Source organism: Chrysochloris asiatica, unplaced genomic scaffold, assembly GCF_000296735.1.
Source record: "Chrysochloris asiatica unplaced genomic scaffold, ChrAsi1.0 scaffold00079, whole genome shotgun sequence".
NCBI lineage: Eukaryota > Metazoa > Chordata > Mammalia > Afrosoricida > Chrysochloridae > Chrysochloris > Chrysochloris asiatica.
Window position 1 is genome coordinate 558,987 of NW_006408597.1, and position 15,796 is coordinate 574,782.

Genomic DNA, 15,796 nt, shown 5'->3' on the forward strand with positions numbered 1-15,796 from the left:
GGACTAGAAAATCAGGTTTCCTAACAATTAAGACCTTATTCTTTGAACTTTTTAACAACTTTCTTGGGGGAATGGAAAGAAGTAGTGAATCTTCATGAAAACGTTGTATTAATGTGGAAAGGTTTTCTGCCTTGGACGCCCTTAAGAACATACTTATCAGTTTAGTGCAAAAGCACGGATTTTGCTATGGCAACTAGTATTTTTGGTGTGCAAAAGCCTCCAAGACAGGAAATAGATAAATCCTACAAAGGAACTTCTGAGACCCAATGTTAAGGTCATACTTTTCTCAACTAAAAGGCGGGAGTGGCTGGAGCCCAGAACAAATGAGTGAGGTCCAACACAGCCTGGCGTAGATGAACTGCCAGACCAGGGTAGGCTCAGCTGTTCAGTTCAGTGAGGGAAAGAAATGCATGAATGTAGTTAAACCTGCCTCAGAGATATCACGGAAGACCCCAGTGGCTTTCTGCTTGGTGGTGGAGGTTGGAAACAAGGAAACATGATGAAATTGTAGTCTGGAAGACAGAAGTACCAGAGACCCACTGATGATCAGCACTTCAGCTGTAAATTGTAGCAGATCTGTTTCTTTCAGGCTAGATTTTGGTTACTTCAGCTGATCGGCCTTCTGACACTGTAGCCAAAATGACATCAGCGAAGATTAGGGCCCAACACAAACTTTGTTTACAATCCTCACACATGTAATCACTGAATGCTTTTTACTCACTATTCCCAGTGACAGGATGAAGTGTTTGTCCAGAGTATACTGGAAATCCTTAGCAGGCCTAACCTCTATGTGTGTGTTAGAGGGATTAGAAGGGAGGGAAATACAGTTGGGTAAGAGATTAGCTCTTGAGAGTTTAATACATACAACTTCAGGCTAGTTTATTGGATCACATATGACTTTGAAACAATATATTTATATTTTCAAATGTTTCTCAACAAGGACAACAATTACATTCTTGTTCACCCTGAGACTTTCGACCACTTCCCCCTCAATCATTTCCATGACCTTGACCTCCATAAGAAATTATTTTCAAGTTAAAATAAATGAAAAAGAAAATTTTGGTCAACAAGTTCTCATGCAATATAATGATCTAGAAATGGCGTACTTCAGACACCTCTAAATGTAGTAACAGACTGCCCAACTTCACTGATGAGTCCCTAATATTAAAACATAAAGATCTTTTGAATAAGGGAAGTAAATGCTTATGAGATTTCCATCACTGTTTTGTTGCAAATCAAAAGAACAATTGTTGAATTTTCAATTTCTATGAACCCTTAGAAGAAGATCTCTGGTATGTTAATTCTTGAAATTTCCCCCAAGGTACAGGGGGCACAAGGATCAGCTACTTAGCTGAAACAAACAAATACAATGAAAGAATGAAAATCAGGATGACTTATACTAAAGGAACTCATTGAAAAAAATAACTAAATAAAACACGTATGTGACTCCTCAGTGCTGTACATAAAATATACAAGTAGGGAGCTAGGGCCAGGAGCATAAAATCTCACCAAAGACCTTCTCCAGGCCCCTCAGCCGCCACTGGGCTGCTTCCTCAGAACTAAAAGCAGGGAACAGTCTGAAAACCCCTCATTTATAGGAGCACGCACTGCAATGACAACAGTTTTCTCATTGAAAATGAGATCCATAAAATGTATGAAGAAAGAATTTCTCTACAATAGCTAAGTGGAATGTTATTTCTGGAATGGACCTCAGCATATATTCCAGTGGTTTCCAAACTGTTTATGTTCAATACTTTTCCCTCTAGGAAGCACAGTTTAAAAACGTGTCTCATCTCACACTGTAGCTTGACAGAAGGAAACTAAGGCTCTGAGGCCTGTCCTTTGACTCCGCCAATGTCACATATAGCTAGCTGCTCACACTGGTGTGGTGCTCTGGGGTAATGCGCTGGGCTGCAAGGTCGGTGGTTCAAGCTCACCAGCCGCTCCTAGGAAACCCTATACAAGGTCGCTATGGGTCAGAACCAACTCAACGGCATTGAACACCACCACCACCACTAACACAGCCAGAGCCCAGGTCTTCTGAGTTCAGCATGAGCTCCACCAATGGAACTGGCCATGCCTCCACAACACTACTCCCAGCTTTCAGTCTACCCTCATCCTGTAGTCTCTAAGCCCCAACGTCTTGCTCCATCCTCTTGGTACAAGAACCGGCTTCTGGCTTAACTGACAAAAGAAAGGCCATCAAGTATAAATTCCCTGAACATCTTTCCTCCTCAATTTCTAACTACCATAGGCATCCAGGGCAGTCTTTCCTCCCAACCCCCTACCCCGACTTTCTGATGTTCCCCACTGGCCTCTTTCCACCTTCCTTTAGAACCCTACCACTCCATCAATATAGCCATCTCTGCAACTCTATTTTTCTTGCCATTCATTCCTGTAAATAAGCTCAAGAGCCTTAAAGAGTATTCTCCTCTCTTCATTTGCTCTCTCCCTGATGCATCCTCACCATTCTCACACTGCCAAATCCTCGGAATTCACACTTGCTTTTTACTTCCTCAACTCGCCACTACTCTTCCATGCACATGGTCTGCCCAAAGTCACACATTCCGGCATCTGCTTTCAGTGTGACGTGACTTGTCTAGAGCACTCTACAGACCTGAAACGCTCATCTGTAGCTTCTGCCATACTAGTTCCTCCTGCTTTTACGTCGATCTAATTGGAACCCTGGTGTGGCACTGTAGGAGCAGCACTTAACTGCTAACCACCACAAAGTCCCAAGTTCAAAACCCACAAGCCACTCTTCAGAAACCCTATACAATGTTTGTCGGAACCAGCTCAACAGCACTTAACAACAACAACTTCTGATTGCTAAGGAGCCCTGGTGGCATTGTGGGTTAGGCACTGAGCTGCTAAGCAAAGTGGGCAGTTCAAATACAGCAGCCGCTCTGCTGGATGAAACTGTTCCATAAAGAGTAACATCTCAGAAATCTTAATTTAGGGTTGTTCTGAGTTGGAATCAACTCAATGGCAGAGGTTCTTTTGTGTTTTAAAATGTCTTCATCGCCATTTCTTGGTCTCTCTGATGGCCCATGCACTAACCACTGATGTTTCCCGGGACTTCATTCTCTTCCTTTGCTCCTCTGTCCTGGTGTGACACTACTGTGGGTAATGTGCTGGACTGCAAAGTCGGTTTGAACTGCAAAGGCGGGCGGTTCAAGCTCACCAGCTGCTCCTCGGAAACCCTATACACAGTCGTTATAAGTCAGAAGCGACTTGACAACACTTAACAACAACAATGCTTGTAGAGTAAACTGGACTGGACAAACTCATACATCATGAAACTTCAAGCACTAACCGTACGGTCTGTTCAACCCTGACATACAGCACTGTATTCTCACCTATCTATTGGCCAGCTGTGTCCTCGAGCACGCCTACCTCCCAGGGCCCCAAGTGGCTCACATTACGAGGGGGCTTCAAATGTTTGTGGAAAAATAAAGTGAAAAGATAATGGAGTTTTTACACAAATGTTCTGAAGCCCCTTGTCTTTCTCTTTTGAAACCAATCCCTCTGTTCCTTATTTTGACTAATGGCATCACTCAGTTTCTTTTGGAGTTCTTATGACTAATGAGAGACTCAGCCCAAGCCATGGACCTCACATATATAGCCAGCTGAGTCCACCTATTCTCTCCATTCCTATAGTCACGGCTCCGGTCCAGGCCTTCATCTTGCTGGCTCGGGACTATTGTCACGGTCCTCAGACTCCTCTCCCTGCCTTGAGTTTCTCCTTTTACCAATCACTGTGCCACCCGGTAACCAAAATACACTTTCTAAGACACATGCGAGCCATGGCACTCATCAGCTTAAAAGTGGTCCTGTCGGAAAAGGGCAGGTCAGGCTCCGCAGACCCTTGATAACAACATCATGTCACCCAAGTTTTTCAGGCTCTTATCTTACAAGACAGGCTTGTCTCCACGCAGCTGAATTTATCAAACATGCCAAACTCATCGTAGGGTCAAGGCCTTGGCACTTGCCATTCTGTCTAGAATATTCTGCTCCTAGGCAGTTACATCATTTATTCCTCCATCATTCACTCAGGATTCATCCCAAAGGGGAGTCTCCAATTACTACAATTCAAAATAACTTCAGCTCATTTACTCTCTACACCTTTTTTTTTTAAATTATCTTCTTAGCACTTTTCACTGCTTGAAATGACCTGGTTCCTTTGTTCACTGTCTGGTTTCCACATCAAACTATAAGCAAGAAGAGCCTGTCTTGTCTTCTATTTTAACACCACAGAACGAACACAATTCCTGACACAGTGCAGGCACTCAACAAGCATTTACTGAGGGGCTGACTACGTGACTTCTGCTCTCAGAAACAGGGTCACTCTGACTTATAACCAACTCAACAAAAACAACAATGTCTTTAAAAATAGCAATATTCAACCATGGTCATTATTTCATAGACTTGCTGCGAACATTTAACCTAAAAAACTAGCAGTGAAGTCATTAGCACAGTACTTGGTACACAAATGTTGTTAATTTGAGTTAACTCTTATCAGTATGACTGATGATACTACTCCTGGTGTGTTGCTGTAGGACCAGCACTGGCCTGCGAATCACGAGGTTGGCAGTTCAAATCCCACCAGTTGCTCTTCAGAAACCCTCTACAGGGTCGCAATGAGTTGGAACCACCTTGATGGCACTTAACAACAATACAACCACATTACCCGTATTATAATCATAATGATAAAAGGTACATACCTAAGATTCCCATTGTCTTGTAGAATTTGCATCAGGCTAAATTTAGGCCCTGGTTTTCGAGTCTCAATTTTGCAGCTCTGTTCATTTTTATTATTCCATTCCAAAACTTTCAAGGTTTCTTTGGGTGAATTTTCTACCACAACGGTCAATGAGGGTGCATACTTGGCTTGATTTTCTCCAAGGGATCCTGCAGACTCCTCCAAGGAGGCTTCCTGTTCTTCATCTTCATTGTCTAATGCACCTTCTTCCTCTTCTTCACTCTCTGTCTCAGTTTTAACATTCATTTCAGCTGGTTGGGTAATCACTAAATGCGAAGAATCACCATGTTGCTGAAAAAAGGATTAAATTTTCCTCTCTCCCAATACCCAACTTTTACCTTTTTAGTAAAAGCCATTTCTAAACCAGATCATATATGAGGCACCGAAGTGTCACCATGCACATGTCACCCTCCAAGCTTATATACTTTAAAAATTTATTAATGATCTTCATTAGAGTCTATAGTTCTCAGCATAATATAAGGGACTGATTCACAACATTAAAGGAGAAAAATCTTAGATGAGTAATCACTAGAGTCACATGTTTTCTGAAGGACTTCATGGAGCTACAGTGGAGCATCATGGAGTAGGGGATGTACAAAGGACCTTCAAAAAATCCACAGACAAATGGAATGAAAGATAATGGATTTTTCCATTAAATTTTTGAAGCTTCTTTGTATTTCTATCCTATACTTATTCATTATCCTTCTCCTCCACTCACTATAGGTACTACAAGGGCAGAGACCACTTCATTCTTACTCATCAATGTAAAGCCAGTTATGCGCATGCAGCCTAATACCAGTGCTCAGTAAAGAGGAAGGAACAAAGAATCTGGGATAGAAAGAAAGTTCCCTTTGTCTGTTTACATTGGAATTGTTTACGCTATTCAGAAATGCCAAAGGATAGACTGGGCTTTATGCCTGAACATAAAAACCTGAACAATAAGGCTCAAAATTCCATTGAACTGAAGCTAACAAGATAGAGTATGAGGTGTTTACATAATGTTGGAATAAGAGCAAAAGCCAAAATGCATGTGTTTCAGCTGTTCTCCACTGCAAACAGTATAGAATGGGAGGTTTAAAATCTATAATTTAGAAATTCAGTTTCAGAGAAAAAGGCTACAAAAAAGAACTAAGCACATGTGGTCAAGGAGATTTCGGACTCATTAGGTATTGATTAAGAAACCAGTTCCCACAGTCTAGGAGGCTAGGGTAACGAGTTCAGTGAAAGCACACCAGCAGGTACCTGGGTATTTTGGCCTCATCGTCCTTAACCTGCCACTCCGACGTCTACGTTTCCGCACTTCCAGAGACAGGAGCTTCCGTTCATAAAGAGCTGCATGCAGCTTGGCCTTCGAGTTCGTACTCTCCACCTTTAATTCCGGTGCTCCTTCAGAAGTCATTCTGAAAAAAACACACAATATGGTAGGTACCACCTGCATACAGTTCCCGTCTTGATTACACTCCGAACACGGCAGAGTTCTGTGTGATAGAAGACTCACAAATTCTCAGAGGTCTGACAGATAAATAAATAGGGGGAAGGAGGATTGGAACCTACAGTCAAACCCACTAACGAATCTGTAAAATATTCTGAGCAAAGATACATTTGAAGACAGCATTTAAGTATTCAGAGTCCCGAGGGGCGCTGTAGGATAAGCACTTGACTGCTAACCACAAGGTCAGCAGTTCACACCCACCAGTCACTCTTCAGATACCCTATACAGGATCACTATGAGTGGGAACTGACTCAACAGCACTTAACACCACCACCAAGTATTCAGTAATACTGCTATTTTTCTACTGCGCGGACCATAAAGTGCTACTTTAAAATGAATAAGACATACCAGTAACATATTAACTTTTAGGCTAGGCGGCCGCAGGAGGCGTTTGTTTCATTCTTAGTCATTATGTCTTACAGAGCCCATTACTGTGGAGTCAATTCGGACTCACAGTGATCCTACAGAACACGACAGAACTGCACCCTGTAGGGTTTCCAAGACCGTAATCTTTATAGAAGTGGACTCCACACCTTTCTCCTACAGCGTGGCTTGCTGGATTGGAACCACAGACCTTTTGGTTAGCAGCTGAGCACTTAACCATTGTGCCAGCAGGCCAATGCATACAACATTAAATAACTATAGAATGAGTAAGGCTGAGATGAGGTGAAGTGACTTAAAAACCATCATGACCTAGGGACTCATCAGGCCTCCAGAGGGCCAACCCAGCTCCTGTTCCTCCTTTAGATACTAATTAGCCAGCAGAGTCCGTGGAGAGAGGTGGCAGGGACTCTGCACGTATTGAATGCCAGTCAGAAAGGAAGAAAGAGTCAGAGATGAGAGGTATGGGATCACCTTAGAAAAAGCAATGTGGTCTTTGTTCTTTGCTCTTCTAAGCAATACCAACACTAGTGGCTAATGAGTGGAAGTTGACCAGACCAGGAGGGACTACTGGGGGCCAATGCTGACTTACTGTTGTTAGGAGTCATCAAGTCAGTACCAACTCGTAGTAACCTTGTATAGAGTTTCCAAGGAGTGGCTGCTGAGCCTGAACTGCCGATCTTGAGGTTCAAAGTGACCTTGCAGTCCAGTGCATTTAACCCACAGCACCACACCAGGACTCCAATGCTGACTAAGCCTCCCCTATCAATCATGGTCACAAGCTCAGACCAATAAGAGCTGTGGATCCTGAGACTCGTGCACAGCTTACTGGTTGGTGACCATGCACAGGGGAGAGCCTTGTGGGGACATGGACAACCCACACCGTGGCCCTTCCCAGATATCACTCGATGTGTCTCTTCACTTGGTATCTTCCTGGTTGTGATAGAGCTATAGCTGTATATGCTCCATGAGATTATGTAAACCAGCAAATGAATGAACCCAGAGGAGTAGTGAGAGCTAGAGGGGGCTTGTTCTGGGGGGAGCTGGCTCTGAGACAGTGCCGCAGGAGCAGCTGATGACAGGATGGAGAAGCGGAGCAGCAAGGGTAGGAACCGTTTCCACAATCTGGAAATGGGACTCTGCAGATACTTACCACACAGTAGCAATATAGTTGGGATTTGCCTATGAAGCCCTAGGTTTAATGCACAAAGGCAGGTAGATGAAGGACAAGGCCAAATTCAATTCTCATGAGTGGGACCACAGCTGGGGAGAAGGGGATGGCAGCAGCTACATTAGACATTAAAGTAAGACAAACCCCAAATCCGGCTTAGCCCAGACAAGGAGTCAAGGGCAAAGAACAAGGCAGACAAAGATGACAAGTCACCAAAGAGAGTGAGAGCTCTAGGTCATGGCAATGTCTAAAAACAGGAAGTCTGAGATCTTAGGCTCTAACTGGTTGGTTCTGAACTCTCTCTGTTTGTGAGCACTTTCCTTTGAGGTCAAGGACTCATCTTAATTCCTCTGGGAGTTTTCAGTTTCTGAATCTAAAGGAAAGGCTGTGTCTTTTGATCTATTTAGGGCTTTTTGATAAGAATTTCTGGGTGGCTGGCCTAGGTAGTAAATCTACGAAGGCCTTCCCTCCAGAACATGGGAGAAATGGGAAACAAACGAGTAAACTTTAAAAATAGTTTAAACCCAACTTATCACAGTCCCTACGATTGAACCAAAAAAAAAAAAAAAAGCCTGTGAAAAATAGATTTTCAGTCAATTAAATAATAAAATAAATCTAACATAAAAAATAAAAATCACATATGTCATTTGTTTGAATGAATGTCTGATCAACTCAGTCAAATTTGATCATTCTATAGGCAAAATCTATGGGGTATAACCTGGCATCTCCATTCTGTAGGCACACAAACATCGCTCCCTTCACAGAGAGAGTATTTTCAAAACTGACTGTGAGCCGAGATAGCTTCATGTTTAGGCTCATCCTGATTAAATGGGTGGGAGTCAATATGCCACTTCAGAAAATTCAAGCTTTGTGCCTGTTCTCATGAAGCGACGCCCACTGATAAAACAAGATTGTTGATAGTTCTTTGTGTCTGGATTTTCCAAGAACTTTGTCTTTCAGGCTGTGGTTGTAGTCAGATGCTGTTGAGTCACTTTCAACTCACAGCTACCTCGTATAACAGAAGGAAACAGTGTCTGGTACTGTGTCATCTTTACAGCAGTAGGTATGGCTGAGTCCACTGCTGCAGCCAATAATCATAACAAATCTTTTTTCAAGATAGAGAGATTCATTCGTCTCAGCCAAGTTCTCAATATCACACAGATACACAAAAAGTTTCTGAGAATAGGAATATTAAAAGATCAGAAATAAACAAAAGTTACTAAAAATTTCCTTAAAATAGAGATATTCTATAATAATAACTGTGAACTGTGAACTCTGGCTAACAGATAAATCCTAATGAATAGAAGAGATGTAGGGTAGGGACTGCTAAGGAAGATGTAAACCTGGTAAGTCAGAAGTACAGGCCCATACGGGCAAGGCCACACCTGTCTTGTTGATCACACTGGATGAGTGATGCTTATGAGACTCCCGATCATACACTCAATTCTCTACAAATAAACTGTCATACCTTTTAGCTATACCTACTTGATTTTTCAAGCATTTTATTACAAAAACATTTTTTTAAAAGTTTAAAGAATTGTGGATGAATACCCACACAGCCACCACTTAGTTTCTACCAGTAAACTTCTACTATACTTCATCACACACCGAACCAGCCAGCCATTCCTCTACTTACTCAGCAATTCACCTGCTTTCAAAGGATTTCAAAGCTAAGTTACAGACATCAGTGCACTTCAATCCTAACCACTTTTGCAGGCATGATTAACAATGGCTAGAGATCAGTATTCGTATGATGGCTTCCCCCACATTTTTTGGGGCAAGGTAAAATGTATATACAGTGAAATATCCAAATCCTACCTGTCCATATTTGACAAATGTGCAGAACCATGTAATCCAAACGTTGCCTACGTATAAAACATGAGTTATCTCAGAATGAGCTCATGTCTATTCCCAGTCGATCCCACCCTCATGCCCCTAGATGCAACAATTGTTTCAAATTTTGCACTATGTATTAATTTTGTCTGTTTCAGAGCATCATAAAAATGGAACCATACAGTATGAACTCTTTTGTAAAGCTTCTTTCATCCAAAATGCTTTTTTGATTCCTCCATGTTTGTATCACTAATCACAGTCCTTTTTATCACTGGGTAGTATAGTCCATAAGGAGCTCTGGTAGCATAGTGGTTACGAATTGGGCCGCTAACCTGAAGTCGGCAGTTCGAAACTACCAGCTGTTCTGCGGGAAGAAGATGAGGCGTTCTGCTCCCGTAAAGATTTACAGCCTTGGAAACCCTGTGCAGGGTCACTAAGAGTCGGAACCGACTCCATGGTACTTAACAACAATAGTACAGTCCATTGTTGTAATAATCCACAGTATACACAATCTCGTGTTGATGGACACCCAGGCTGTTTCCAGTTTGGGAGGACTATGAATGTAATCTAAATAAAGACACTACCTCATAGCTTTCTATGAATGCTTCTGCATTCAATAAATAGTACTAGAAATTTTTCTTAAGAAGCAGATTCTAGTTTTCATTTAGTTACATTTCCACATTACCAAAAACCCCTACTGATGGCAAAAATAAAACAAGAGCAAAGAAATGGAGAAAGAAAAGTCCCATTGGCCTTAAAATATTCTTTTAAAGGTTTTTTCCTTTTAAATTTTCAGATCAATAATGTTATACCCTAAGGGGTCATATGCGTTCACTAAAAACTTCCTAAAACATAAAAATAAGCATGATTTTCATTTGGAGTCAAACTGTAAGCTTCCTTTCTCTCAGCTTCTCCCTTCATTAAATGACAAGTCTGATATCTTCCTTCCTCAAAGAAAAATTTAGACGTACACTTCAAATCATTTAAAACAAACTTAAGAAGCCAAGTTTGTTTTAAATAATTCTTAAATGCAAAATAAGAGATCGTATTACTATTGCCACTAATCCTTTTAAAGAGGTCCAGCATGAAGGTGATGTACCTTAGGTCTCAAATGCTCTATTATCTGAGAATCTGTGTTTAGTTTCAAATGTTTTTGTTAAGACCTTTCTCTCCTTGGCCACAATGAAGAGCCACAGATAATTTGCACACTTCTAGTTTTGTGGCTCAGTCCCTGAAGGCAACAGGATGTCAAGGCCAAAAAATAAACTCTTACTTGAATCAAACATAACAGTAGTCTAAAGATCTCATTCAAGCATTAGCATCTTTCATACAAACACACAAGGATACTCTTATTGTATCCCATACAATACAAACAAATTGAAATATATTATCTGTAGCTTTAATACAGTAAATCCCAACCTTAGTTTGTGAAAATTGGCCACAAAATACTGTTTCAGTAGAACATATGTTGATGTTATTATTCAAGCTGAGCCGAATTGAAAACGGTTTTACAAAGTACTGTGCAAAATCTGTGCATGGCCACACAGTATGCACGTGGAAACAGTTTCTCAACCTTTAAAAATCAGTTACCGTGTTCTTCCTGTCAATAAACTTCTTCTGGGATTTCCCCTGCAGACGAAGAAAGAAAAAGTGGGTTAGAGAATACTACTCAGGTATTCTCTCTTGCGTTCACACATACACAAATGAAGACGAGTTTGCACATTCTTACTGCAGGGATTCAATATAAATCTGGAACCAAAGAGGGCATTTTGGAGAAGAGACAGAGAAGCACTGAGAACATTCTCAGAGGAAAGGAGAAAACTATGGTCTTGAGAAAGGCTCAATACAAAGTTCAAGGGATAAGACAAATGAAATCTAGAGAAATATCATTAACTATTACTTGTAGTTGCATATCTATTTACAAAGCAAATCATACTAATTTCTCACAATAATCATGTGAAGAAATTACTAGTCCCATTACATAAAGAAAGATGCAGGAGAAGATGAATCTGTGATATGCTCAAGGTAACAACTTGTTGTTGTTGTTGTCAGTGCCATTGAGTAGGATCCCACTCATGGCAATCCTGTATAGGATTTCTGAGGAACAGCTGGTGAATTTGAACCACTGGCCTTGCAGTCCAGTGCATTATCCTGTAACGCTACATTTAAAGAGTTCAAATTGAGACCCAGGGCTTAGATCTCAGACTCAAGAGCTCCTTCTACTTTCACTAGAGAAGGAAACCAATCTCAGTCCTCATCGAGTTCAAACAGGATGCCCATCAGAAAGAGTTTCCACATTTACACACAAAACCAAAACTCTTTAAAAAGAGGTAACCTCCACTGTCTCTAAACTAAGGTTGTGACCCTTCCTTAGGAACTGGGCACCATCATGTTTAACTAGGCTTTTGCTTCTCCTTTAAAACATTCTCTCCACATTCAATTTCTTTTCATTTAATACTCTATTATTATTATTATTATAGATTTCCCCAGTTTTACTTGTACTCATTTGTTTACGTGTATATTTACTCTTCTTGTTGTTGTGAAGTGCCATGGAGTCGGTTCCAACTTAAAGTGACCCTGTATAGGGTTTCCAAGGAGTGGCTGGTGAATTTGAACCACTGATCCTGTGGTTCAAACTGACCTTATGGTCTAGTGCTTTATCCCACAGTGCCACACCAGGCAGGACTCCTGCTCCTAGGTATCCTTAAATTGGGTCTGACTCATAGGAACCCTAGATACAACAAAAATGAAACACTATTCAGTCCTGTGCCATTGTGGTAACTTGAATTTACTTGAATGGCTTTTTTCTATCCAGTGTCTTCTTAATTCCCACCAAATGATTGAGAGGAACCATCTAAATAGGTTATATCGGGCTCTAAGGCTGGATTGGTTAGCTTTGCCCTCCAACTAAGTTTAAAAGGAGCCATCTATCCCAGGACCATCACAAAGAGCATGAGTGAGGCATGAGATCTCTACCTAGAAAAGCGACGAGAACAGAGGTCCTCATGGAAGAGGTGGCAGCATAGACAGACAGAGCAGCTGCAGGCTTCTGGATCCAGGGACAGAGTAAAGATGAGTGTCTAGGGGCAGGAGGCTGGCTTGCAGAATGCACCCTTAGGGCATTTACAGACCAGTTAAAAACAGCTTTGTAACAATTGCCAAAGCTGGGCAGAGACCCAGGGGTCAGCAAAGACAAGAATGAGGCCGGCCGGCAGTGAGACAGGGAAGAGGTGCTCCTGATTGGAAAACTGCTGCATCCTGAGTTGTTTCTGATCCTGGATTGTACCCTGTTCACTTCCCTAAAAAAACAAACAACCCATAATTGTGAGTATTGTGAATTCTGTGTGGTTGTTGCAATGGATTGTTGAACCCAGATGTGAAGCCCGAAGTGCTGTGGGAGGGATAAGGTAAAGGAGGGTTCAGGGAGGAGGCATCTGCCTTGGGCTGATTTGAAGTTTGATCTTTCTTCCCCCTTGTGAAGCTAGAGGAAGTCAGACATTGCCCACACACAGTTTTTGCAGCCGTCCATACAAGTGTTTCTCTGAGCCCACTGTTGCTGCCACTGCATCAATCCAACTCACTAAGGGTCTTCCTCTCTCTTGCTAACCTTCACTTTACTGCTCCAGGATTTGTCCCTCCTGGTAACAGGTCAGAGTTCATGAAATGAAGATTGCTATCCTGACATGTACGGAGCATTTCAGCTGTACTTCTGTTACTGTAGGATAAAAACTGTACCTTTAACCACAAGGCCAGTACCTCAACCCACCAGCTGATGTATGGGAGAAAGATGAGGCATAAAAGTTTTGGAAACCCTATAAAGGTTTGTTATGAGTTAGACCAGAGTTGACGGTACTGGGTTTGGTTTGGTTTGGTTTTCTTCTGAGAAAGATCTGTTTGCTCTTTTAACAGTCCATGGCATAGTCAATATTCTTCTCTAACACCATAACTCAAAGGCATCTATTCTTCTTTGGTCTTCTTATTTGTTGTCCAGTTTTTATATGCAGAGGAGGCAACAAGAAATATCATGGCTTGGGTCAGGCACATCCTAGTTCTCAAAGTGAGGTCTTTAAACAGATCTTTTGCAACAGTCATTTGATTTCATGGCTATTGTACTTTCGTAAACATTGATTATGGATCCAAGTAAAATGAATTCCTTGACAACTTCAGTATTTTCTCCATTTATCAAGACAACCTATGGATTAGAGCGCAAAGAATGGGTATTACAGAACACTTAATTGCACTCATGAGGAACTTGTACATACACCAAGATGCAGTCATTCCAACAGAACAAGGGGATGATCTAAAATCAGGAAAGGTGTGCCCAAGGGTTGTTTTTTTCACCATATTTATTCAATCTGTGTACAGAGAAAATATTCCAAGAAGATGAATTATATGGAAAAGAACGCAACTTCAGGAATGGAGGAGGACTCATTATTAACCTACGGTCTGCAGATGATGCAGCCTTGCGTGCTAGAAGCAAAGAGGACTTAAAATACTTAAGCTGATGAAGATCAGAGACTTCAGTATGAATTGTATCGCAATGCAAAGAAAACAAAAATCCTCACCACTAAAATGACATCAAAGGAGCTCTGGTAGCGTAGTGATTACGAATCGGGCTACGAATCACAAGGTCAGCAGTTCGAAACTACCAGCTGTCCCACAGGAGAAAGATGAGACTTTCTGCTCCCGTAAAGATTTACAGCCTTGGAAATCCTGTTTAGGGTCGCTATGGGTCAGAACTGACTCGACAGCACTTAACAACAACAACATAATAACAACAAGATAAAAAGGACAGCAGCTTGAAGTTGTTGAAGACTTCATTTTGTTTCGTTCCAAATCAACACTCATGGAAGCAGCAGTCAATTAAACAGATTGCATTAGGCAAATCTGCTGCATAAGACCTCTTTAAACTGTTAAGAGCAAAGACATCAGTCTGAGGCCTAAGGTGTGCCTGACCCTCAGTATTTTCAATAGCCTCATATACAAATGAAAGCTGAACAATGAATAAAGAACACAGTAGAAGAATTGATGCATTTAAATTATGGTGTTGAAGAATATTGAAAATACCATGGACTACTAGAACAACAAACAAATCTGTGCTGGAAGTACAGACAGATGCTCCTTAGAAGCCAGGATGGCAAGACTTTGTCTCTCATACTTTGGACATGTTTATCAGAAGGAACCAGTTCTTGTAGAAGGACATTATGATTGGTAAAGTGGGGGGGGGAGGTCAGTGAAAAAGAGGAAGACCCCTAACGAGATGGACTGGCACAGTGGTAGCAGCAATGGGTTCAGGCATAACAATTGTGTAATCCATACTAAAGGCTGACAAATGTGCTTCGTAAATGCACGTGCTTCAAGTCCTCTTCACTTTCAGTAAGCACAGCTGTGTCTTCTGCATATTGCAAGTCGTTAATCCTGATTCCAAGTTCTTCTTCATATAGTTCAGCTTCTTGTATTGTTTGCTCAGCATACAAACTGAATAAGCATGGTGAAAGGATATAAACCCTAATGCCTAGCTTTCCTGATTTAAACTACACAGTATCCCCTCATTTTCCATAAACAACTGCCCCTTGGTCTATGGACATGGTGCACATAAGCACAATTAACTGTTCTGGAAGTTCCATTCTTAACAATGTTTTATGGCTCCAATCAAATGCCTCTGCATAACCAATAAAGCACAAGTAAACATCTTTCTGGTATTCTCTGCTTCATCCAAGATCCATCTGACATTAGCAGTCTTCTGAATCTGGTTTGAATTTCTGGCAGTTCCCTGGCGATGTACAGCTAGCTGCAGCCATTTAAAAATTATCTCCAGCAGAATTTTGCTTGGATGTGATATTGCTATGTTCTGCATTCTATAGGGTCACTTTCTTTGGATTGGGCACAAATATGAATAAATTCCGGTCAGCTGGTCAGGTTAGCTGTCTTCCAAATTTCTTGACATAGACGAGTGAGTGCTTCCACCAACGCACCTGTTTTTCGCCAATGTGCAGCTAAGATTTCTTCCTTTAGTACCACTGATTCTTGAAATGGTTAAACACTGACCAGCTCCATTTTCTTTTGATGCATCTTGTGTAATTCAGTTTTTATGTCTATTCAGTTCTACACAATTTTACCACCTATGTAGGTTCGTCGTCAGCTAGCTATTGTCCAA

The 15,796-nt window shown here is 41.4% G+C and overlaps 1 protein-coding gene across 1 annotated transcript in view; it reads right to left on the reverse strand.

Annotated features, from left to right (window-relative positions):
* Positions 1–15,796, reverse strand: part of TTLL5 (tubulin tyrosine ligase-like family, member 5) — a 343,961-nt gene that overhangs the window by 169,076 nt on the left and 159,089 nt on the right. The window contains exons 19-20 of the mRNA XM_006865602.1: positions 6,005–6,162; positions 4,725–5,028 (exon numbers count right to left, since the gene is read on the reverse strand). Coding sequence (XP_006865664.1) covers positions 4,725–5,028; positions 6,005–6,162 — 462 coding nt within the window. The remainder of the gene's footprint in view (positions 1–4,724; positions 5,029–6,004; positions 6,163–15,796) is intronic.